Source organism: Arvicola amphibius, chromosome 4 (genome assembly GCF_903992535.2).
Source record: "Arvicola amphibius chromosome 4, mArvAmp1.2, whole genome shotgun sequence".
Classification (NCBI taxonomy): domain Eukaryota; kingdom Metazoa; phylum Chordata; class Mammalia; order Rodentia; family Cricetidae; genus Arvicola; species Arvicola amphibius.
Window position 1 is genome coordinate 91,171,122 of NC_052050.1, and position 25,943 is coordinate 91,197,064.

General features: G+C 49.5%; 1 protein-coding gene across 1 annotated transcript; it reads left to right on the forward strand.

Moving 5' to 3' along the window:
• Positions 1 to 25,943, forward strand: Ccnf (cyclin F). Its single transcript, XM_038327548.1, has 17 exons — positions 1 to 68; positions 1,765 to 1,919; positions 5,064 to 5,170; positions 6,607 to 6,674; positions 7,827 to 8,020; positions 8,450 to 8,503; positions 9,210 to 9,314; positions 9,616 to 9,693; positions 11,439 to 11,590; positions 13,712 to 13,876; positions 17,312 to 17,435; positions 17,648 to 17,828; positions 18,389 to 18,476; positions 21,862 to 21,961; positions 22,049 to 22,176; positions 23,514 to 23,683; positions 24,205 to 25,943. The coding sequence occupies exons 1-17, from the start codon at positions 53 to 55 to the stop codon at positions 24,645 to 24,647; spliced, it is 2,328 nt and encodes a 775-aa protein (XP_038183476.1). The 5' UTR covers positions 1 to 52; the 3' UTR covers positions 24,648 to 25,943.

Here is a 25,943-nt window from a genome sequence, read left to right on the forward strand (position 1 = left end):
GGCGCGGGCGCGCTCGTGAGCGTTCTCGGGCGGCAGTGTACAGAGCTCGGCGATGGGGAGCGGCGGTGGTGAGTGCTGGCGGGAGCCGGGCAGGCGATGGGTCCTGACTTGGGCCCCTGTGATCCGGGAGGGCACGTCGCACCCTCCCCCCCCCAAGCACGGGTAGGCGCGGATCCCCCACTGTGAGCCCGCCCGAGCGATTTAAATGCCCGCCCGGTACCTACGCCTCCTGTTACTCGGGGCGATTTAGGTTCTCTGCCCAGCAAACTTCGATTTCACTTTTCTGTGAAATCGAGAGCGATTTCCACAATATAGCTCGATTTCACGTCCTGTCCGGACTCTTGATGGAGGCTCGATCTCCTGAGTGTCGCGTCCGCAGATACGATCGGCGGAGGCAACAGAATCTGCCCCTGTGAAAACGTCGTACGACCTGGGGTTGCAATTTCACTTGTTGCAGTGGTTAAACACTTCAGATGTGTATTCTAGAGCAGGCGAATGAGGAAACTACTATGATAATATTCGTAGATATGCTCTGGGTATGCATTTTGCTTTTGCAGTCCATTTAGTTTCCGATAAAACAGGTCAAGAGTTTGGAAGTGGGCAGTCTCTAGAGACCTCCTGGTGGAGAGCTTTACCAAGGCCCAGGGAAGAACCACTTGGCCTCAGTGTGAGGAGGAAAAATGGGTAGAAAGACCTTAAGATTCCTGAAGGGGTCGGGGTGGAGGGGCTTGTGAAGCAAAGGGAAAAAGCCATCAGCGTTGAGTGGATTGCTGAAGCAAACATTGGGATAACCCACTGTGAGGAACTGGGAAGAGAGCTCCTCTAAAGGGACCCAGTGTCAATGTCCTTCTAGACATGTAGGTCACAACCCCTTCTGAGGGGGCAAACGATCCTTTCTCAGGGGTTACATAGCAGATATTTACATTACAATTCCTAACAGTAGTAAAATTACAGTTAGGAAGTTAACAGCGAAATGATTTTTCTGTTTGGGGGTCGCCACAGCATAAGGTCTCATTATTTAGGAAGGTTGAGATCCACCAAGCTAGATCTTACATGGCAATTTTCACTATATGCTGAATTTAGCAGACCACTGGGTTCAGGGACTGGGCAGCACTGACATGTGCCAAGCTGAGACCTGCTCTAGCTGTCCTATTGAGTTGCCAGTCTATGCTACGGAAGTTTCTAGGGCCATACTGAACCTTATGCGTTCTAGTCACGTGCAAATATGAGCAAAGTGATCTGGGCATGGTGGTTAACACTTGTAAATCGGGAAGTAGAGGCTGAAAGAGTCAGGGGTTCAAGGACAGCCTCAGCTATATGAGTGAATTGGAGGTCAGCCTGGGCTACAGAGGACCCCATCTTAAGAAACAAAACAAGAAGCAAAAATACACAGCCCAAGTCCCAGGGACCTTGCTGACTGATTTGAGCCTCGTGTTAACTGCTGAGCCATTTTTCAGGTCCCCAGAGTACTTTCCTGAGTGAAGTTGAAGGAAATATTCATGAATATTGGCTGCGTCCCCCCAGCCCCTTTCTGGTTGTCATATGGATCTGGAATCGAAAGTTTCCAATACTCGATTACATGTTGTCTGATATTCACCATGAATATTTATGGGATATTGAAGGAACGGTGGTATCTTAAGTAATTCATATAGTATACTTTATTTAATTTTAGGACTGTCCCTTGTGTGAACAGAGAACAGTAACTATTAAATTATCTTCACATACAACCTTTCATCTCACCAAGGCTTGTGGTTTTTCCTTAAGTAATCCATTGTAGGTGTGCCAAGTGTTTCTGTTATCCTACCAAGCGAAGACTCAAAAGAAGACCCCGAAACTTAACCATCTTGAGTCTCCCAGAAGATGTACTCTTTCATATTCTGAAATGGCTTTCTGTTGGGGACATCCTTGCTGTCCGAGCTGTAAGTCACCATATGGAAACAATACCAGTCCTAGTATTGTTGGTTAGACTGTAAAAGTCTCATGTTCTTAAGTGTTCGTATAAAACTTTGATTCAAAAGAAAGCAAAGGAAACGGTTTTATTTTATTTTTTAAACAATTTTTTATTTTATCTTATGTCTATGAGTGTTTTGCCTGCCCGTCTGTCTGTGCACCATGAGCATGCAGTGCCTGAAGAGGCCAGGAGAGGGCATCTGATCCCTGGGACTGGAGTTTGATCAGCTGTCCATGTGTGCTAGTAATTGAATCCTGGGTCCTCTTGATAAACAGCCAGTGCTTTTAACCGCTGAGTTATTTCTCCAGCCCCCAAGAATAGTTTTTATTACTTGGTTAGTTGGTTGGTTGAAGCAGAATCTCAAGTAGTGAAGACCGCTCTTGAAATCTCCTGATTCTCCAACCTCTCCCTCTGGAGTTTTGGGGTTATCCACTTTACCCCCGGAGCGACAGTGACTTTGAACTCCTGATCCTCTTGCTTCTACATCTCCTGTGGTGGGATTACAGACCTGTCAAACAAGGTGATATTGTTAATTGGTGCTTGGAGGTGTTTCAGTTATAGGGACTACTCATTTCAATGTTTATTTCAAGAGAATAAAAGACCCTTTTATGGTAGTAAAAATTGCATCTCAAGAAAAGAAGGCAGTGGGCTGGAAAGATGGTTAGGCAGTTAAGAGCACTGACTATTTCAGAAGACCAGGGTTCATGCTAATAACCATCTATGACTCCAGTTCCAGGGGATTTAATATCTCTTCTGATCTCCTCAGGCACTAGACATACATGTGATACACATATACATGCAGGTAAAATACCTGTATACATAGAATAAAAGCAAAAATTTTAAAAAGACTGTGAACTGGACTTAGTGATTCATGCCCATAATCCCAGCAACATAAAGAACCAACTTCTGAAAGTTGTACTGGGATTGCCACACGATTGCCATGGTGTGTGTGTGTCCATAATGCATATATACATAGACCATCTGGGATTGGCACACAATTGCCATGGTGTGTGTGTGTGTGTCCATAATGCATATATACATAGACCATCTGGGATTGCCACACGATTGCCGTGGTGTGTGTGTGTGTCCATAATGCATATATACATATGCCATCTGGGATTGCCACACAATTGCCGTGGTGTGTGTATGTCCATACTGCATATATACATATACCATGTACATAGCAAATAAAACTAAATAAATAGGAAATTTTTAAAAGGCAGAAATAGAGCTGGGCATGGTGGTGCATGCCTTAATCCCAGCACGTGGGAGACAGAAGCAGAAAGATCTCTGTTGGTTTGAGGCTAGCCTGGTCTACACAGCAAATTCTGGGGCAGACATGACTATGTAGAGAGACCTGTCTCAAAGTGGGGGTAAAATATGTTTAGGGCCCTTTCAGGGGTTAGTTTTGTTTAGAAATTCTGTCTTAAGACAAAATTCAGCAATTTAGATGTTTTATGTATCCTTTGCTTGCATGTCCATGTGTCCACATGCCTGTTTCCATCCTTGGGTCTTCTGGAACCTGAGTTAGGAATGACTTTGACCCACCATGTGGGTGCCAAGAATTGAACCCAGGTCTTCTGCAGATGCTCTAACTACTCTTCTCTCCTGTCCCTTCATTTAGGGATTTTTGTTTTGTAAAACTGAAGTCAGCAACATCAAGAGCATTTTTTGTTGTTTTGTTTTTCAAAGACAGGGTTTCTCTGTGTAGCCCTGCCTGTCCTAGAACTTATTCTGTAGACTAGGCTGACCTTGAAGGCATGCACCACCACAGCCCAGCTTCAAGAGCAATTTTAAAAACCAAACATTCCAAGATTGCGATCCAAAGAGATTCCAGTTTGATAGTTAGGTGCTGAGGAAATGGTGGTAGGAAAATAAGAAAGGTCCTTGTCTCAGAATCCACCAACTATGTTTCAGTTAGAGCAGAAAGCTTTGCACAGGGGTTTCAGGCAGCATGTATCGGCAGCAGTATACATGGTGCCCACATATGTGTTGTGTGTTCAGAACCAATTCTGCAGCGAAGTCACGTGATACAACATGTCACATACCTCAGTTCAATTAAGTTTTGTTTTTTACGTATTCAGAAGGCTTTTACTACAAGTTTTTCTTGTAGCCCTTTGTTCAGTCATGTGACCCACAATTTAAGTTGTGCTGTAGGCAGCACAATGAGACTATCTTTAAAAAAAATGCAGAATAAAACAAACAAAAGCCGTTTTAAGACAAATCCCATCTAACTTATAATGCCACCGGACTGGGCTTTAAATGATTGACCGTAGAGCATACAGTAAACCAGCTGTAAACGCCAGCCCGGGATCCACTGTGTGACGCCTGTAGCATGCTCACTGGTGTCACCACACCTGCAGAAGCATAGGGTGCTACATTCCCAACTATGATTGGAAACCCTAGGATTTACAGTGCTCGCCCGTGTTCTTGACTTGGGTTTTATCTGCCTGGGATAGAGGCTCTTGGGTCTTAAGATTGCTCCAGTAGGACTCAGTCTTTTTCTTTTGAGTGCCTCTAAATTTCCATGCTCCTGACTGCTCTACCAGGGTACCAGGCAAAGAAATTGAAGTCAAATTTATTTGTTTGTTTAGGTTTTTTTTTTTTTTTTTTTGAGGCAGTTTCTCTGTGTAGCCCTGGCTCTCCTAGAACCAGAGCGGGTTGGCCTTGAACTCAGAACTAAAGGTGTGCACAAGACAGATTTCTGTCCTGCCTGGCACAGACCCATTTCTCTAGTTCCCTGCAAAGGTGTCTTCTTTCTTTCCCTCCATCCCTCTGACAGAGTCACTACACTGTGTCTCCTGGATGGCCTGGAACTCACAAAGATGTGCCTGTGTCTGCCTCCTCTGAGTGCTGAGATTAATGTCTCTTTATTAAACGAGGTGCTTGTTCTTTTGTCTGGTGCCAATGTTCCTCCTCCCCCTGGCCCCCAGAACATCAGAGAAACTCATTTCTGGCTTCTGTTCCTCATATAAAACAGGGTTGTTTAGAACCTGGGTCTTTTACTGTTCTGAGACTGGTATATCTACATATGCCCCATCTTCAGGAGCCTCCAAGAACAAGGGTTTGGGGGTTCCTTGGTAATTCACTCACGGCTCTCATTGCTCTGCAGGTACACTCCCATCTGAAGTACCTGGTAGACAACCATGCCAGCGTGTGGGCATCTGCCAGCTTCCAAGAGCTGTGGCCTTCTCCGAAGAACCTGAAACTCTTTGAAAGGTACCTGTGCTCTGAGAACAGTGCCCTGATTTCCTTCTGTCATTGGTGTCCTTGCTGTGGGGCTAATGCTCCAGTCCTGACTCAGGACCTGTTTTCCTGTTGCCCTCATCCCCGGAAAGAGACTCAAACCTGAAGAAACTCACCTGTTGAGTCACCTTGCTCCCAGCAAGCCCTGCATTGCCTGTCCTCTAGGCCTGCCCTACTTCCAGAGGGTCCCACTTGGGCTGTGACCGTTTCTGATTGGCTCTGTGTGAGTCACCTGCTCATGGAAGCTTTATTCAGCTTTCTTTTCCTTTGTTCAAAACTGAGTAATTTCAGTTCTGTTATATTTCAGTCTCTGGATGACTCACTCCCTCGCTGGAGTCGTGACAGGGAGAGGGCTCTGTGTGTGTGTGTGTGTGTGTGTGTGTGTGTGTGTGTGTGTGTATGGCAGTGGGGAGGGGCACACAGCAAACCTATAATCTATGACCCTGGGTACCAGTGACCAGGCCCACCGTCTAAGACTGCCAATTGTGGTTAAAGACAGACCATGTCCATGGAACGAGGACTGAGTTTGACTCTCTCCGTTGCTGAGAAATGAACTCTGGACAGGATTTTCCTCACGAGCATTTTATTTCCCAGACTTGAACTGCCGAAGAAGCGTGGGGAGAAAACTCTAGCTGCAGGGTGCCTTGCTTGAGCTGCTTCTGGATAAAAATCTGTGTGTTTCTTTTTTCTTTTTTCTTTGAAAGATTTATTTATTTGGGGACTGGAAAGATGGTTCAGCAGTTAAGAGTAATAACTATTCTTACAGAGAATCCAGGTTCAATTCCCATCTCCCACATGGCAGCTCACAACTGTCTGTAACTCCAGTTCCAGGGTACCCGATACCCTCACACAGATACACAAACAGGAAAAACACCGATGCACACAAAAAAAAGTTTTTTAAAGATTTAATTTTATGCATGTATGTGAGTGCTTGCGCGTGTATTTGCACTACCTGTGTGCAGTGCCCAGGTGCAGAGGAGGGGGTTAAATCCCCTGGAGCAGGTGGGACTTGCTGGGTTCAGTATATTCACAGTTCCGCACGCTTAGCGCTGTTCAACTTAGATCATTTTTATTGACCTAAAGAGAAATTGTGTACTCTTCAGCAGACATTGCCCACCCCTACCCCCAGCCACAGAAGCCCTAGGCAATCCCTTATCTATTTTCTGTCCCTGGGCTTGCCAGTTGTAGATGTCTCATATAGACAGAATCATGAGATTCTTAACCCTTTGGGGCTGGCGTATGCTTGCCAGGGTTCCTCCACCTCGTAGCATGCAATCAATAAACAGTATTAGATTATATTTCATGAAAAAATATGCAGTCCGGAACTGAGTATTTCAGTGTCCAGTGCTGTGTGGCACATAACCTTCGTGACCTAAAGTAATGTGGTGTCTACGCTCGTACTGCTTTAGGGCTGCTGAAAAGGGAAACTTTGAAGCTGCTGTGAAGCTGGGAATCGCCTACCTCTACAATGAAGGCTGTAAGTCCCGGGGCCCCGTGTGTGGTGGCATTTGCGATAAGCACGAGCCTCAGCCCTCTGGAGATTTAGCAGCATACTTCTGCTGATGCCGGCCCTGTGTCTCCCCTTGACAGTCTGACATGGGTGCTAAGAAAGTCACCTCTTTCCCTCGCTTGGGTCAGCAAGGGATGACTGAGCAGAGGCTCCAAATGGGGGCTGCTCAGGCAAATCACCCTGTCTCCAGATGTCCTCCCTTCAGTCCAGGCAACACCGAGACCTTTGCGCGGACGTAGATAGCTTCTTCCCATGGCCGTCCTCTGGAGCCTGGAAAGAAATCAGCGTGCCTCATTCTGCAGGGGACCAGTGACACAGGCATGGGTCTGTGTGGCTAATAGCAGAGCTGTCTACAGCCTGAATCCTTTTGCCCAAGGCCAGCTGCTCCTTAACAGGCTTTTTTTCCTGCTCCTCTGCTCGGCACTGGAGGAGGGAGCCTCGGCTGGGCTGCCCAGTCTCCAAAGTGTAACATTTAGAGTGTAGGCTACCGCTGTCCTACGTCCGCAAGGTCTGGTGTCTGGCTGACAGTCCCTGACCTTGGCCAGCTAATGGGACTGTTAGGGCCGAGAGAGCCTTTGAGCAGCCTGCGCTTCCACACCGAGGTCCTGCTCCTCCCTCTTGTCAGTTAGCCATTCCCAGAGGTCATTCACGTACCTACAGTAAGTAAGTTCATAGTTGTTGGTGGGTTTTTTTTTCTTTGTTTTTGTATTTTCCTAGGGGTCTCTTTTTAGAACAGGTTCAACCTTAGGAGACCCTTTCCCCAGCCTGATCCCCATGAGGCGTAGGTCAGTTCTAAGGACAGTTCTATACAGAGAAACCAGAGAGAGACAGAGACAGAGACCCTTCCTTCCGGCCAAATGCAGGGTCATTTCCCTCGAGGAGGAAGGTTGAGGCTGTGGGAGAACCATCCCCTGAGGGTCACAATCCAGGCTTCCTGAATGACTCCAGTGGGGGCCTGTATCAGAAATTACCTGAACAAAATGGGGAGCATTTGAGCCCCATCTCTCAGAGCTCTTCTGTTTGAAGCTTTGCACCGTGTCAGGTTTTGCCAAAAGACTGGCGATCTTTGCTCGTTCCAATTCCCAGAGACATCATGAGTTTGTCCTGTTTCTCCCACAGTATCTGTGTCGGATGAGGCCTGTGCGGAAGTGAATGGCCTGAAGGCCTCTCGCTTCTTTAGTATGGCTGAGAAGTTGAATATAGGTTCTGAGCCCTTTATCTGGCTCTTCATCCGCCCACCATGGTCAGTGTCGGGAAGCTGCTGCAAGGCCGTGGTCCACGACAGCCTCAGGACAGAGTGCCAGTTACAGAAGGTAAGTCCTGGAGAGGCCCACAGGGCACAGCGGCCATGAGCCCAGCTAACGTCAAAGAACGAAGGGAGACCTGGTGTCAGTTCCGGGGGCCATATAAAGTCAAGAAGTGGGGGTGCACAAAACTGAGTCCAGGGCTGGGGCTCTAGCTCAGTGGTAGTGCTTTCGCCAGCATGCTGGGATTACTCCCGAAAAGCAAAGAGGAGGTGTGGATGGATGTAGGAGAAACATCTTGAACGGGTGTGGTGAAGGTCTTAGGGTCTCGGGTGAGGACAGAGATCTTGGTGAACACGTTGGTGCATGGAAACTAAAGATTAGGCTGAGTAAAACAGGCGCAGCTGAAATTGAAATGGAGGCGTGGTGGGGCCGGGGTCTGGACGGCAGGACTGGGAGAGTTCTGTCTGCCGGAATCATACTTACCGTTCTCTTTAGGCTCATAAAGCTTCCATACTACACTGCCTGGGAAGAGTGCTAAATCTTTTTGAGGTAAGTCAAGTTTTTCTCTGTATTTGTTAGACTTTGCCTTGTTTGGCCTCTCGGATCCACAAAGTACTTGAAAACTGACAAAGGGGAGTTTCTAAGGCCAATACAAATGCCAGGCCCTGCTCTGAGCTGGTCCTTGGCATAGAGCTCCTGGCTCCGCCCACTCTGCTTTTAAGGGAGGTAAATGGGACAGCGTAACTAAGAGCCCAGCAGAGCGGATGTGCTGGGAACAGCCCAGGCAGTGCTGCTGTGATCCTCACAAGGCGCTCCTGCTGGTGGGCCATGCAGAATCCTCGCCTCACCTCTCAGGCATTTTAACAGGCTCTGTGCTCTGTGGATCCCTTTCGTGGGTTTAGAACTGGTAGTAATTTTCAGGGAACACAGCAAAAGGATGTGGAAGACAAGTGAGGCAGAAGAACACCTCTCAGTACCTCTGCTCCTGGTGCTGAAGGGGTTTCCTGTGACGGCAAGAGTGAATGCAGGCCTTGTGTATGTCCCAGAGCTGCCCCGCACTAATGGGAGGCAGAGCCTGACACCCTCCACCCTGCCGGTTACTTGTTGAGCACTGTGTGTTCGGTGGCATCCTTTCTTGCTCTGATGTAGTTAATTCATCTGTTACCGCTCTGCATGTGATTGTTTAGAGGAAATGGAAGAGGGACTTGGCATTGCACAGAAGGTGAGAAAGAACCCTCTGTGCTTGGTCTTCTAGGATGAAGAGAAAAGGAAGCAGGCTCACAGCCTCTTTGAAGAGTCTGCTCATCAGGGATGCTTGGCCAGCTCGTACCTCCTTTGGGAAAGTGACAGAAGGCTAGATGTAAGTGGAACCTTGTCTGGTGGCGGGTAGACCACACGGAGCAGTTTCCTGTGGTCCTGGATGAAATCTAGTTAACCAAAGGGAGTATGCTTTCTCTGCTCCTGGGCTCTTGGGTCTTTGGGCTCATCTAAGCCGCGAGCTGCTATCAGACATCCCCCAAAAGGCTCCCGTGATTTGGGGGTAAATGTTGGAGAAGCCAATGAAGTTAAAGCATGAGGGAGAGACATTTAGAACCCCGTGGGGCAGTTCTGCGTCCCTCCGAGGACACAGCCATGTAAGGCTTCCTCTCTCTTGTTGGCAGATGTCTGATCCTGGACGATGCCTCCACAACTTCCGGAAACTCAGGGACTATGCTGCCAAAGGCTGCTGGGAAGCACAGGTGACGTGGAGATGTGGATCCTTTGCTTTCAGTGTTGGGGCAGGCCTGTCTAGTCTCTCAGCAGGAGACTTAGGGAAAGCAATAAGTAAGACTGGCCCAGGACGAGAGATGAGTCTTTTGTTCTGCTTTAATTTTTCATTTATTTACATGTGTGTGCTTATCTGTATGTGTTCCCATGAGTGCGCAGTGCCTGTGGAGACCAAAAAAGGACACTGGGTCTCCTGGAATTGGAGCTACAGGCAGTTGTGAGTCACCTGATGTGGGTGCTGGGAATTGAATCTGGGTCCCCTGGAAGAGCAGCCAGTGCTCTTGCCTGCTGAGCCATCTCTGTAACCTAAGGTATTTTTAATGATGGTGGTTTCTGCCAATGAAGGCAAAATAAATGAGCTGTTTGCTATGAGTAATATGAAGTCAGCAGTCAGCGTGGACCTTTGAGAGGGTTCTTGAGTGGGTGCAGGCAACCCCACAGCCGTCCTGTGGGCTCGGCAGGTAGGGAATCGGATGGAACTCTAAATGGAAGAGTAAGTAAGGATACCTACGTCAGATAGCTGGAGAAACGAATAGAATTGCTAGGTGGGGAAAAAGATGCAAGTACACTGTGGTCATAAATACATATACACCAGGCTGTGTATGGGAAAACAGACGGAAGTGTGTGGCAGTTGTCGACAGTGACCGTCTGAAGTCTTTGTGGGCAGTAGATCCTGAGTTCTGACACATCTCCGTCCATCCTCATCTGTTGACTCCAGGGCCATAAGTGTACCATCTCAGAAAAGAGGAGAACATTGGGGCTGCAGAGGTGCTCAATGGTTAAGACTACCAACTGTTCTCCAAGAGGACCTTGGTTCTTTCTCAGCTGCCACTCAAAATCACCTGTAATGCCAGTTCCAGGAGACCTGATACCTTCTTCTGGCATCTTTGGGCACCAGGCATACATATGGTGCAGACATACATGTAGGCAAAACACCCATACACATAAATATATAAATATATATATATTAATTATGTATTTATTAGTTTAGTTTAAAAAAAAAACAAAAAAGGACTCATAGATTGAGTAGTCATCAGAGAGGATTCATCCAGTATCTGATATAAATAGATACAATGACCCATAGCCGAACATGAGGCTAAGCTCGGGGAATCATGCTAAAGAAAGGGAGGAAGGATTGTATGAGCCAGAGGGGTAAGGGACACAACAAGAAAACCCACAGAATCAGCTAACCTGGGCTCATAGGAGTTCACAGAATCTGAACTGACAATCAGGGAGCCTGTGTGGGACTGACCTAAGCCCTCTACATATATGTGACAGTTGTGTAACTTGGTCTACTTGCAGGACTCCTAACAGTGGGAGCAGGGGCTGTCCCTAAAGCTTTGGCGGGTTCTGTTTCTCACACTGGGTTGCTTTTCCCAGCCTTAATACAAGGGGAGGTGTTTAGTCTTACTGCAACTTGATAAGCCTTGTTTTGCTGATATCCATGAAAGGCCTGCCCCTTTCTGAACAGAAACAGATGAGGGATTGGGGTGCTTTGCGGGGGGGGGGGGTATGGGAGGAAAGAAGGGAATGGAAACTGCAGTTGAGATGCATAAATTAAAATCAATTTAATTAGTAAAATAAAAAGGGAAACTGGTGCAGAGAGGTCCCCATCCCAGAGACTTGGGCAGGCAGATGTGTGCCCTGTGCTGTCTGCCTGCTCAGCCCTTCTGATTGGAGAAGCCGAGAGTTCACGCTGCCCTTCTCTCTCCCACAGCTGGCCTTGGCCAAAGCCTGTGCAAGTGGAAGCCAGCTTGGACTAGAGGGGAAAGCCTGCAGTGAAACCGTCTGCCAGCTGTTCCAGGCCTCCCGGGCTGTCAGCAAGCAGCAGGTCTTCTCTGTGCAGAAGGGGCTCAGTGACACCATGAGGTGAGGCCTTCCAGAGCCAGTGTTTGATCTGGCGGCGAGCAGTATCTTTTTCTGCGTGCGTGTGTGCGTGCGTGGGCACATGCACGTGAGACCCAAAGCTGATGCTGTAAATCTTCCATTGCTCTTCTCCCTCATTCAACAAGGCAGGGTCTCTCAGGCCGACCAGAGCTCACCAGTCGCTCTCGCTAACTGTATTATTCTGAGGACCCCATCCCCTGCTTCCAAAGCTGGAATTATTGGCTGGTCGCCACACACACCTGGCCTTTTCGTGGGTTCTGGGGATCCAAACACTAATGCTCACACTTGCTCGGCAAGCACTTAACCATCTCCCCAGCCTTGCTGTAGCCAAGGCTAACCCTGAACTTCTGGTATCCTACTTTGGCCTCCTGAGTTCTGGGAGTATAGGTGTGAGTCACTGAAGTCTTTAAAGCCAAAGACCATGTTAAACTGTGCTAAACATGTAAAAATGCTGAGACTCGTACCTCCAGTCTCTGAGGCCCAAATACAACCTTTTTTTTTTGATACAAGAGGGCCTAGATTTTGAACTCACACCTTATGATGAATTACCACTAACCCACAACCCCAACCTACAACCTTTTTTTTACAGCTCTTTATAGTCAGGATATTTCGTGCCATTCAGTGACTAGGAGTCAGACCCAAACCAGTTGCCTTCCCACTCCAGTGCCTTTCTCAGCCATCCCTTCCCTGGCGCAGCTCCTGTGACACCCAGCATGGTTGCCTTTCTTCCAGGCTGCAGACGCTTGTGCTAACATAAAGCTACAGGATGTTAGAGGGTGAAATGGAGAATGCATGATTTTTTTTTTAAGCTGTCATCTGAAATTTCAAATAAAATTTGGAGTTGTGATGGGAAGCCTCTGGCTCCTTATACGTACTGCTTGGAACATGATAATATATGATCAGTAAATGTTTTTACGAAATGTTTGTCCTGGGACTAGGGTGATGGCCTCCTTGAGGAATTTGCTCGCTGCACAAGAATGAGGATTTGAGTTTGGTACCTAGTGATTGGAGGGCAGTGGGGAATGGAGTAGTGCCATGTGCTTATGGTCCTGGCACTGAGGAAGTGGAAACATCTGGGTCCTGGGGGTTCTGTGCCCAGCCAGTCTGGTCTAATTTGGAAGCCCTGGGTGCCAGTGAAAGACCCTGTCTTCTGTTGATGCATAACTTTTTCATCTCAGCACTCTTTTTGGTTTTTCAAGACAGGATTTCTCTGTGTAGCCTTAGCTATTCTGGAACTTGCCCTGTATGTAGACCAGGCTGGCCTCGAACTCACAGAGACCTGCCTGCCTCTGCCTCCCAAGTGCTGGAATTAAAGGCTTATGTCACCACTGCCTGGCCCCAGCACTCTTGATAGCCCAATAGTCTGATTTCTAAAAACAGATCACTGGGGCCAGCAAGATGGCTCATCAGGCAGAGGTGCTTGCTGCCAAACCTGAAAACCCAAGTTCAGTTCCTAGGACCCACTCAATATAAGGAGAGAACCAATTCCCAAAAGGTGTCCTCTGTCTTCCAAATACCTCCCGGAAGTATTTATGGTCTTGGTTCCCAGGTTTTAACTCCCTGGTAGAGAGGGAGACTTCTGCCAGCCTTCTAGTGTCTGTGCATCTAAGGTGCTGGATGAAGGAACCAGAAGATTTTAGTGTGGAGACTGAGTGGCTTTTGCTTTAAGTGGCATTTCTGGCTCTGATCCTCGGCAGAGCATTGTTATAAGGGTCCAGACAGAAGAGCCCGATGGTGCAGGGTAACCCAAACCCTATTTCTAGTCCCCAGCCCCGCTGTGCAGCCCATTTGGTACCCACTGCCTCTGTTTGCACCAAGGATTGAGCTCAGCCAGTGCTTTGGTAACTGAGGGCTGACTTAGATTTCTGAACACTGGGGATGCGCATGCTTGGTGGGGAGGGAGGCAGGGTACAGAGATGTGTGGACCCACCAGCCTCCCAGGCATAGCTGTGGCCTCCCCAACTCCCTGGGACATGGAGTCTCTAGGTTGGTAGACCAGTGATTCTAAAGTGATCAGCCCATTTGCTTAGACTAGACAAACTTGGGCAGAAATTGCAGGTATGGCACTTGGCCTGGTTTTCACAGGTGGCCCTCTCTCCACAGGTACATCCTAATCGACTGGTTGGTAGAAGTTGCCACAATGAAGGACTTCACGAGCCTATGTCTCCACCTGACAGTGGAGTGTGTAGACCGGTACTTGCGGAGGAGGCTGGTACCCCGGTACAAGCTCCAGCTTCTGGGCATTGCCTGCATGGTCATCTGTACCCGGTGAGAACCCCTTATCCAAACGGGCAGGACTGTGTGCATATGTGCTGGTCCCTCCGGGGTGCAGGGCCATCATCCTCCCCATTCTGGTAGCCAATTTTTTTTTTTTTTTTTTTTTGGTTTTTCGAGACAGGGTTTCTCTGCAGCTTTAGAGCCTGTCCTGGAACTAGCTCTTGTAGACCAGGCTGGTCTCGAACTCACAGAGATCCGCCTGCCTCTGCCTCCCGAGTGCTGGGATTAAAGGCGTGCGCCACCACCGCCCGGCTTTTCTGGTAGCCAATTTTTAAGAGAAATGAGTCTTAAGGGTCCTACCGGCTCAGTTGTCTAAGGGAGAGATGGCAGAGGTACAGAGACCCTTTGTAGGTTGACTGTACCTCTGCTGGTGTCCTGTATCCCCGGTCTCAGGACCCAGACATGGAGCTGTGAGGGCCTCAGCTAGACCACACTTTCCCAGGATCCAAAGGGTGATAGTTGCCAAGAAGGATGATAGTGGTCTGCCCTTACCCTCCTCCTCAGTCCTCAGAGTTCACAGAACTGTATCACTGATATTAAAGTCTCAGGTCTTTACCATCAGCTTCCCATAGTCCTGGGCAAGAGTGCTTCAGCTCCACCACGGAAGCCCCATCAGAGCTATTCCTGCACAAGGATGCCACTTGGAGGAGGATGCTCTGACTCTCAGACTGTATGGTTTTGTATTTTATCCCAAACTGCCTGTCCTCAGCCAGTGCTTCCTTTACCGTGGTTTTGGCCTCTGGAAATGCTGTGAAATGCAGATTTCAAAATATGGTTTGCATTTTTTTATTCTCCTAAACCCAGCGTGGTCTACCGTTTCCTTTAAGACACAAATTCCAGACCCTCTCCTTGTTTCTTGGGCCTGCTGAGTAAGGCATAGCTTTGCTGCTAACTACTTCCTATGCTCTTGTGAGAACTCCCTTCCTTCGGGTTTCTATTGCTGTGATAAAACACATGACCAAAAGCAACTTGATGGGGAAAGGGTTATGTTGGCTCACACTTCAGATAGCAGAAAATCTCCAAGGGAAGTCAGGGCGGGAACCTGGAGGTAAGAACTGACGCAGAGACTGGACGTCATGATGCACGTCTTTAATTCTAGTCCTTGGGAGGCAGAACCAGGCGGATCTCTGTGAGTTCGAGGCCAGCCTGGTTTATAAAGCAAGTTCCAGGACAACCAGAAACCCTGTCTGGAAAAACCAAAGCAAAATAAAAGGCCTGTTATAGAAGCCATGGAGGAGTGCTACCTAGTGGCTTGCTCCTCATCATTTGCCCGGCCTGCTTTCTTTTGGTTTTTCGAGACAGGGTTTCTCTGCAGCTTTAGAGCCTGTCCTGGAGCTAGCTCTTGTAGACCAGGCTGGTCTCGAACTCACAGAGATCCGCCTGCCTCTGCCTCCCGAGTGCTGGGATTAAAGGCGTGCGCCACCACCGCCCGGCTCCAGCCTGCTTTCTTATAGCACCCAGAACCATCAGCCCAGGGCCTCACCACTACAGTGAGCTACTACAGTGAGCTAGGCCCTCTCATATCAATCATCAGTCAAGAAAATGCCCTACCGACTTGCCTGTAGAGCAGTCTCCAGACAGACGCCTTCGTCCCAGATGACCCTATCTTGCGTCAAGTTAACACTTACCTGAACATGCAGGCAGAGCGTCCAAGGCTACTGGGATGAGGTTTTTTTTTTTTTTGGTTTTTTGAGACAGGGTTTCTCTGTAGCTTTTTTAGAGCCTGTCCTGGAACTAGCTCTTGTAGACCAGGCTGGCCTCGAACTCACAGAGATCCGCCTGCCTCTGCCCCCCGAGTGCTGGGATTAAAGGCGTGCGCCACCACCGCCCAGCTGGGATGAGTTTTTATTCTGTGTAGACATAAAGGAGCCCTACCCAGCTCACATCTTGCTCTCTTCCAAGCTCCCTTGGTTGTCATTGTTCCTGTAGCCACCAAAGCTCACCTTCCATAGCGGGTTAGTCATGGACATACCCACTCACAGAGGACACTGTAGTACCTACTTTGGGTGTCCATACGCCAGCTGGAAGAAGCATGGCTTTTTACCACCAAAGGAGACCTCATGACGTCAGGGATAGCAAAGCGAACCTGCCATATCCCAAGCCTTTTTCAAATAAGCTCTTTGACCTAAATCTCATATCCCAGGTCTTTAAACTGAAGACTGGGCACAGCGGTACACACCTTTAACCCCCAGCACTTGGGAGTTGGGGCAGGCGGATCTGGAATATGTGAAGCCTGCTTCCCCCCTAAGCAGACTGAGGTGCTGTAGCTTTGCTCTCAGAACCTGTGTTGCCTCTTCTCACCACCGTCACCTCAGGGCTCAGTGCAGGGCTCTCTCATCAGTGACCTTCTCCCTCCTGCCCCCTCTGGCGGGCCGAATGGCAGTCATTCATACTGCAGAGTGCCAAGACTGAGCAACAGTCCACTTTTGCTGGGGAGGGTGCCAGTGGGACCACTGGAGCAGAGTGTCCCTGGGGTCAGCTCCTGTGGCGGGTAGAGAACAGGGTGCACAGTTGCCTCAGGGACAGTCAGGATTCCTGTGGCCAAACGCTGGGCTGTGTGGAGACCTTCAAGCTACCTCTAGGCCCTTTGCTGCCAGTGTTTGCTCCCAGTAGCTCACCTGCTCGCGTTTGCACTGCTTATACTCAGATCCTGTCCAAAGATAAAGCAGGAGCTGAAGAGGTCCTTTAGGGCTCCAGTATTGGATTAGTGTCTGGGTTTGAACCACAGCACAACCAAACAAAACCAGCAAAGCCCTCATCTGTAAGGTTGTTAAAGAGAATTAGAGAACTGAATTATAGTGTCCCTCATAGGTCGTCCTTTTCAAATGAAAATGAGGATATAACCACTCCTGAGTATGGTTGAGGAGAGGGACTTTATTGTAGATATGAGGGTGAGAACAGCCAGAGGCATCTGGAAGAGTCCAGGCTGAAAATGGTCAGCAGAATAGACCAGGCCATGAAAGGAGAGAGAGAAGGAGAGAGCAACAATGGTCCAGGAACAGAACAGAGAGAGAGAGAGAGAGAGAGAGAGAGAGAGAGAGAGAGAGAGAGAGAGAGAGAGAGAGACTAAGAGAGAGAGAGAGACTAAGAGAGAGAGAGAGAGAGAGACTGAGAGAACACCAAAAGGATGTATATATAGCTGAAGTGGCTGAGTTATGTAGGGATAAGAAGCCCTGGAGGGAGGGAATCAAAGCCTCGAGGGGAGGGGCGAGGAGTGCTGGGAGGGGCCCACAGGTACTCAGAGAGACCTGTCCAGGTTTCTTTGGGAGCTGACACTTTTGCAGACGTCTTTTATGTCTTGTTTTGACTCCCTCTTTGTGGCACCTCTAATCCTCTGTGCCTTTTGTCACTTGAGGTCTCCCAGAGGCTTCCTGAGCTGTATGTAGCCCCTCAGCTCAGAACTGAGACCCCATCTCTGCCTTCCAGGTTCATCAGCAAAGAGATTCTGACAATTAGAGAAGCCGTGTGGCTCACAGACAACACGTACAAGTACGAGGACCTGGTACGGATGATGGGAGAGATCATCTCTGCTCTGGAAGGGAAGATTCGAGTAAGTGGGGTTTGGGCTTTCCTTTGAACAAAATTATCTTCTTGTTGGAGGTCACGGGGGTGAGGTGGCAGGTGCTGTGGAGACAGCACCTAGAAGCCACGCCTGTAGTGTGCCATGTGCACGGAAAGCCCAAGCTTGGGCATCAGCATGTGCCAGGCCGCGGTGTGACATTGCCAGATGAGACATGATATTTACTTCCCTCTCCTGTTTAGGTCCCTACTGTGGTTGACTACAAAGAGGTCCTGCTGACACTGGTCCCTGTTGCCCCCAGAACCCAGCACCTGTGCAGCTTTCTCTGCGAGCTCTCCCTGCTGCACACCAGCCTGTCCATCTACGCCCCAGCCCGTCTTGCCTCTGCAGCCCTGCTCCTGGCCAGACTGATGCACGGGCAGAGTAAGAGAAGCCCTGCAGTGGGGGGAGGGGGAGTGTCCTGGTGTCTGGGAAAGTTCTCAGGTCGGAGAGGTTGGAAGGGCGGAAAATAGCACTTTGTCATCCATCCTGGAGGAGAAAGCATAGCAGAATGGCCCCAAAACAGTTGGGGGAGGGGGAGTGAGGTAGTTCAGCTGAAGCCGTGTATAGTTTCAACAATGCTCACCTTATGTGGAGCTAGTCAAGGATGTTTTAGTTTGGTTTGGTTGTTTCGTTTCTCACGTTCATATTTACCTTACATGTGCACATGTGTGCACATACAATGCCGTGGTATGAGTGTGGCAGCTGGAGGATGAATGGCTTGTGGGAGTTGGTTCTCTCCTTCTACTGTGTGGCTGGCTTCTAGGAATCTGTCCCGGGTCGTTAGGCTTGGTGACGAGTGCCTTTGCCCACTAGCCATCTTCCTGACCCTGACGGGTATTTTGAAGGAACTAAAAGCACGAGTCTGGAAAATGTTATCAAACTAGCGGAGCTGTGGGGATTGTGAGGCTCTGTCACATTTCCGGCCTGCTTTCCTCCCCCAGTACAGCCCTGGACCACTTACCTGTGGGACCTCACTGGGTTCTCTTACAACGACCTCACGCCCTGCGTCTTGAGCCTTCATAAAAAGTGGTGAGTCTCAGTGCTGGAGAGAATGAGTGTGGGGGGTTGTGAGTCATAGTCAACTTGAGCTGCTTGTCAGTCCCAACTACAGTTGTTCTAGGTGGTGTGAGCTTGTGTACCGCCGTGCGCGTGTGGAGAGATTGTGTACCACCATGCGCGTGTGGAGGTCAAAGAACAACCTTGCACAGTGAATCCTCTTTGCACCCTTTTGTGGGTTCTGGGAATTGAACTCAGCTCATCAGCCTTGTGCAGCAAGCATCTTTACCCACAGAGCTGTCTTGCCAGCCCCAGGTTGGTGTTTTAAAATTCCAGGCCTGGGCTTACCTTTACCTCTGTGTTCGCACTGAACCTGTCTTCTTGAGGAGGGGGAGCCAGCAGACAGGGAGTGCCCCTCACCAGTCCTTGCCTGTGCCCATCTGCTGCACCCACACATCTCAGCTAGCCCTCACTGCTCTGCCGCCTCCCTCCTGCATCTTCACCCTGTGTGGGCCGATTCCTCACCTTGCAGGACCCCTTCTGGGTCCTTAGAAAAAGGCCAGAATAGGAAAAAAAAAGTTTTCGTTAATGGAATCTCACAGTATAAACAAACCACACTTAAGCTTGGACCACACACCCAGCAGTAGATAGCAACACAAAATGAACTTCATAATTTTGTTTGTTTATTTGTTTGTTTTTGTCTTGTATTCTTGGGGAAGTTTTTTTTGTCTTACTGCTCTTTTTGCTTGTATATTATGGTTCTCGATTTTGTGTTTTTATGGGTTTTTTGGGTGTGTGTTTAAGGTTTTTAAAGTTGTTTTATTTTGTTAATTCTGGTTTGCTTGCTTTTTTAACGTGTCTATTTGTTTTCTGAAGAGAGAGAGAAAGAAGGCTTGGAGTTGGATGGGTAGGGAGGTGGGGAGAAGATGGGATAAGGGAAACTATGATCAGAATATATTATATGACTTTAAACAAAGAAAGAAGGAAAGAGGCCAGAATAGAGTAGCACAGTCTGTACAGGGTGTCAGGTAATAACGGTCTATGGGAAAAGGGGAGTGGGCGGTGGGTGGAGCTAGAAAGATGGTTCTTCCAAATGGGCCTGGGTTCCATTCAGTTTCTAGCACCCACCTGGAGACTCATAACCATCTATAACTCCATTTCTATGGGTTCCCATGCCATCTTCTAGCCTCCATGGGTACCAGTTGTGCATGTGGTGCATAGACATACATGCAGACGGAACACCTATACATATAAGAAGAAATAAATCATTTTTAAGAAAGAAACAGGGTGGGGAGAATGAGTGGGGATGTGGAACTGGTGCCTGGGTAAGGCCAGGGTGTCCACATCCATGTTCCAGGTTGGGGGCATCTGTGTAAGGGCAGCTACAGACAGACATTGGGCTGCGGGCTGTAAGTAGAGTATCATGAGACATTGGGCTGGGTTTGCATCTGCCTGTGGCTGCTTCTCTGTCTTTTCTCAGCTTCACTTGCAGGCTTGCTCCTCCCACTTCTTGCTGGCTTACTGCTTCCTTCCTCGGGGTCCTTTCTCTAGGCAGCACTGCTCTCTGGTTCTCTACTCGCATCACCTCCGCCCTGAGGAGTCCAGGAGTCCTGACCGCTTAGCTGCTGCCCCTGCTCTGAGTGTCCCTCCTCCTGTCAGCAGTCCTGACTGCCTAGCTGCTGCCCCTGCTCTGAGTGTCCCTCCTCCTGTCAGCAGTCCTGACTGCCTAGCTGCTGCCCCTGCTCTGAGTGTCCCTCCTCCTGTCAGCAGTCCTAACCGCTTAGCTGCTGTCCCTGCTCTGAGGGTCCTTCCTGTCAGCAGTCCTGACCGCTTAGCTGCTGTCCCTGCTCTGAGTGTCCCTCCTCCTGTCAGCAGTCCTGACTGCTCTTTTGTCATCTGTATAACCTGCTGGTTTCTGGGACCAGTGCCCTTTCCTTACATATATTCACACGCCTCGAGATCTGGCCTTCACATGACCTTGGTCATGCCTTGGGCTGCCTCCTTACAGCATGTTCCTTCTGTTTACCTCAGCCCAGATCATCACTCTTGGCTTCTAGGGTAAGGTCAGATCCCTCTAGAAAAATCCACAGTGCCTCTAACCAACACGTTTTCTGCCTTCCTGTCTCTCCACTGGGCTCCTCTGAGTGGGACCTGCCAGTATTATGCCTTTGCCTACTCTATTGTTTCCTGTGGCACCCAGAACATGTAGCGAGTGACTGTTACAAGCAGGATCAGTGTCTCGGCCCTCCCACCTTTTCTTGTTCTGGTTATCTGATGCTGGCAACCAGTAGTTGCTGCTAAGGATTGGTTATTTGCCCCCCCCCCCCCAAAAAGTGTGTTTGTGTATGCTAAATATATATCTCCAGTTATTTTGTTGTTTTTTTAGAATAAGTTTTTTATATTTATTTTATTTTTATGTGCATTGATGTTTTGCCTGTATTGGTGTCAGATCTTAGAGTTACAGACAGTTGTGAGCTGCCACTTGGGTGCTAGAAATTGAACCAAGGTCTTAGAAGAACGAGTTCCAGGACAGGCTCCAAAGCTACAGAGAAACCCTGTCTCAAAAAAAAACAAGAAAAAAAAATAAACCAGTTAAGTTGGAAACATTTATTTATAAACTAAATGTTTTGATTGGTTGGTGTTTTGAGACAGGGTTTCTCTGTGTAGCCCTGGCTGTCCTGGAACTCACGCTGTAGACCAGGCTGGCCTCGAACTCACAAAGATCTATCTACCTCTGCCTCCCAAATACTGGGACAAGTTTTCTAAAAGTTGTATAACTTAAAAGGCTTTTAGTATATTCAGAATTGTAAAACCCATTTTAGAACATTTTTACTAACTCTCAAAAGAAACCCCACTCAGCTGGGTGGTAGTCTTTAATCCCAGCACTGGGGAGGCAGAAGCGGGCGGATCTCTGAATTCAAGGCCAGCCTGGTCTACAGAGTGAGTTCCAGGACAGCCAGGGCTGCACAGAGAAACCCCACTCTTTAGCCGTCACCATTTCCCAGCTTCCATTCATGGTTCTCAGCTGTGACTTTGCCCGTTCTGGACTTTGCGTATGAAGTAGTCACATTAATACGCCACTTTGTGAGTCTGGCTCCTGCTGAGCTTCCTGTTTCAGGTTCATATTGTGGAGTGTGTCTGTGCTTGAGTGAGTTTCCGTTTGGATGGACTTCTGTCTGTCTGACCATTGTTGGATATGTGGGTTGTTTCTACCTCCGACTGCAGTAAACATTCTAGTGCAAGTTCCTTGGGCGTTTGTGTCTCTCTGTCTTGGGAAACCAACCTCTGAGGAGCCGCCAGTCTTCACTGTCGTGTCCCCATCAGTGGGGCTGGCTCTGAACGCTTGCTGCCCTCTCTGGTGGTGGAGTTAGTCTAGATTTGGTGAGGTTCGTGTGTCAGCCCCTCTGTCTGTTTCCAGTTTCCATGACGATGCCCCCAAGGACTACAGACAGGTCTCTCTGATTGCTGTGAAGCAGCGCTTTGAGGATAAGTGTTACGAAGGAATCAGCCAGGAAGCGGTATGCCCTCCTTCGCCACTTGGGTTCCCCGGGGGGTGGGGGCGTGCCCGCGGGGGTGTGGGGTTCCTCACTCTGGCCTCCCCACAGGTACTGAGCTATGCAGAGCTGTGCGCTGCACTAGGAGTGAAGCAGGAGAGCCCAGAGCCCCCGTCTTTCCCCAGCACAGGGGAGATCCACACCTTCTTCAGCTCGCCCTCCGGGAGGAGAAGCAAACGGTAAGTCTGCTCTGGCCTTCTGCAACCCTGCCATGGCCTGCGGTTTCGGGTGTCAAGTCTGAGTTTCCTCCTTGACACTGCAACCATTTGTAGAAGCGTCCTAAGGCTTGTGCCGAGGAACAGCAGGTCCCAAGTTTAACCCAGGGGGTTGGGGCCTGGGCCTGCCTGTTCCTGAATATCTCTGTTCCAGCCTGCCTCTCCTTTCTCAGAAGTCACTGTCTGTCTGGCTCTGTCCCCGCTCCTTGGGAGGGAAGATGGTCCTGAACACAGTAGATCGTGTCCAGTTCTCTCCCTGCCTGCGCCATCATTCACCTGGTCCCCCTGCTCCACGATGTGGTACAGCTGGTAGCTGGGTGTAGCCTGAGTAATGTCTTTGTTGCTCACCCCTTGTCTCCTTCCTTTGCTGTGTATAGTTCTGTTACTCCCTATCTCACATGCCAGCACTATAGCTGTACGCCCTAGGTTAACTCCACCTCACCCTCTGGCTCCCCTCTGTGCCAGCTCTGCCTTTGTGACTTCTCGGTCCCCTGTGTGTTTGGGTGACTGGATAGGACCTGTCACATGAGCCTGGGTGTCCCATGGGGTGGGGGCCTAAAGAGGCAGCTGTGTCAGGGGTTACCTCCTCTCGTACCTGCTGTGAAAGAAACAGCACAGCATCTTCCCCAACTGGAATTGGGGAGACCCGGATCCTCCTGAGGGGCCACTGTGTACATCTTACTCTGCATTAAGCATTCTTGACTGTCTGGGGACAGGGTTATCCTAGACAGACACCTGTAGCTACCAGGGGTGGGTCACGGGCTCCTCTAAAGGCCTGCTCCCCAGAAAACCCTTCATAGCCCCTTCAGACTTCTAGAAGAGACCTCCAGAGCGATATGAGTCAGCAGCGGAAAGGCCTGGTGGGCGTGGCAGCTTCGCGCAGAGATTGACCTTCCTGTAGTTCTCTACACCTGACCCCAGGTGGATAGGTTTGCTGGCCTTTGCCCAAAGACAGACTGCGCTGGGCACTCAGGCCTAGCACTATCTCTATCGGGTGCATCTCGTACCCTGTGGAGCAGTGGTCTTCCTGCCAGTTCCCAGAGGGGCCCCGAGCCCCAAGCTGACCAGAATAAGGCAGGACTCACTCCTAGACTGAGGCCTGGTCTTTCCCAGTTCTTCCTCCAATTAATCCCCTGCCCTCGAGGTCTCAGACCTATTCCAGTCTTGCGGGTATTTTCCAGAACACACAGTGAAAGCCAGGGGCATATCGGTATTAAGTAAGGCAGATGTCCGGGACCAGCTTGGCTCCCTGGATGCTGCCACCTGAGACCAGGGTTTTCTGGACTCTACCCACCCTGCAGGAAGCGGGAGAACAGCCTTCAGGAGGACAGGGGCAGCTTTGTCACCACGCCCACCGCAGAACTGTCGAGCCAGGAGGAGACATTGCTGGGGAGCCTTCTGGACTGGAGCCTGGACTGCTGCTCTGGCTATGAGGGAGACCAGGAGAGCGAAGGCGAGAAGGAGGGTGACGGTGAGTGGTGCGGAGGGCTGGGCGTGCAGGTGGCCACCTCGCCCCGTGCTGAGGAGAGAGAAGCATATGAGCCTGGCACCCTGGCTGGGGTGAAGGGTTTTCACCATCCCAAAGACAGACAGGATGTAATCTAAACCTGTATCCCTCTCTGCCGGGGTCATTGTTGGTTGAAGGGCCTGGAGTTTTGGTGTTTAGCACACTGAGTGTGTCACACCTTTGTGTGTAAACTGCAGGCGGTCCTGTCCCTCATCTTCTGGTCAGGAAGACTGACTGGACAACTTTCAGCTGCTTTTCCAGTTGCTTACTTTTGTGTCCACTCGGATTAAGGGAGTTGAGTGACCAGTCAGTCACCTTCTGCTGCCCTCAGAGTTGTTGGGGGTAATTCTCCCAGCTTGAGAGAAATAAGGTCACTCATGGCTCTCACCTAAGCAGTAGCCTGGGCCACCCAGTCCTGAGCAGGCGTACGGTCACTTCTGATAACTTGGGTTGTACCAATAAAGACCCTCCCCTGAATTTTCCAGTCACAGCTCCCAGTGGACTCCTTGACGTCACTGTGGTCTACATGAGCCCGGGACAGCACTGCTGTCAGGAGTCCAGCGATGAGGAAGCCTGGCCAGAGGACAAGGGCCAGCAGGCACCTCCAACTCCAGATCTTAGGCCCCTTCTCAGCAACAGGGGAGATCTGGGCAAGGACATCACGACCTCTGGATACTCCTCCGTCAGCAGCGCGAGTCCCATCAGCTCCCTGGATGGTGGCATGGGGGGCTCTCCCCAATCTACCTCAGTGCTGTCTGTCGGCAGCTACTCAAACACAAAGCCTTGCCACCATCAGGCTAAGAAGTCATGTTTACAGTGTCGCCCCCCAAACTCCCCAGAGAATGGTGTTCACCTGCAGCGGGTAAAGCGCCAAAACCTGTCGGTGCACAGTGATGACGACACGAACTTAGGCTTCTTGAAGCTCTGAGAATGCCAGTGTTTGCCATGATGAATGTTTACTGTTTACTGGGGAGGGCCGCTGTTTCTCTGGGACACTGCAGGCAGGTGCTGTATAGACCCCAGAAGGGGAGTGCAGTGTGAGCCATCAGAACGTCACACAATGAAAAACTCAGCCTCACGGCAATCATGCCACACCTGTGGAACCTGTCTTTCTGCCATCTCTGGGAGCATGGCTCTCTGTATTGGTGCTCACAATCCCAGGCCAGGAGCAGACACCTTCCTTTGCAATACTAGTGGCCCAGGTACCCTAATACAGTTCAACCCCCCACTGCTGTCTTATTTTAGGCCAGTGGGGAGCTCTCATCTGAACAAATCACTGCCCATTTCATCCCAGGGATCCTGTGACCCTGCATCTCAGTGTTGACTGCAGTCTGGTGGTCAGGCGTGAGAACATTGAAGCTGGGGCTAAAGGCTCCTCTCCCGCTGGCACTTAGAACTCAGTTTCCAAATCTGTTCCCTCAGAGCGCTTTGTCTGTGCACTGAATTTCTAGGCCAATCTTTCCCCATCTTTATTTCTAGATTCCTTCTAACGAAATGAAAAAAGGGGGAGGCATTCAAAATAGAAGGTGTCAAATAAAAAGATAACAGATAAAAGGTAATTCCCAGTATTGCTGAGCTTCAGCTGAGAAAGAAAATCTAGTTGTGCGTCGTGGCTCATGGTGGCAGTCTCAGCAGCCAGAAGTATGTGGCAAGAGGACCAGAAGCCCCAGGTCAGCCTGTGCTGGGTCATAAAAGGAAACTTGTAACGGCCTCTTGCTTCTATCTTTGCCATCTTTCCTTATGGAAAATGGATTTTTCTAGAGGATAGCCATAAACAGTGACTTGTAATATCCAAATTAACAAAGACAGCTGGATTCTACAGGAAGAAAGCAGGCCACTGGACTCGCTGTTTGAGGCTGGATTCCACCGGAAGAAAACAGGTCACCAGTCCTTTTGGGCTGGCCAGAGACTGCCAGAGTGTCTGCTTCGTTTGGAAGGCCTTGGAACTATGAGGCAGCTGGCCTCAACACCTGGGGAGTCTGCTGAAGGCTGAACAGATATGCTGACCCTAAATGTATACTGTTTCCTCTTAAGAAAAATACCAGGAGTGCCCCCAAAATATCCTGGAGCCAAAAGTACAGGTGGAGCAGGGTTACTCGGAGTTCATTGTCTGTGCTGTCCCCATTGGCAGCTCTGCTACTGTTAACAGAATGCTGACCACTCTGGCTGGGGCACACTGGTTTAAGGAGAGCCCAGACATTTGGATTGTATTCAGCTGGGCATG

Excerpts from the sequence above, each read along its gene's own strand:
- Ccnf (XM_038327548.1), top strand. Across the intron at positions 8,021-8,449 it reads CAGAGTGCCAGTTACAGAAG|GCTCATAAAGCTTCCATACT; the intron begins GTAAGTCCTGGA and ends CGTTCTCTTTAG. Across the intron at positions 17,829-18,388 it reads CAGACTGATGCACGGGCAGA|TACAGCCCTGGACCACTTAC; the intron begins GTAAGAGAAGCC and ends TTCCTCCCCCAG.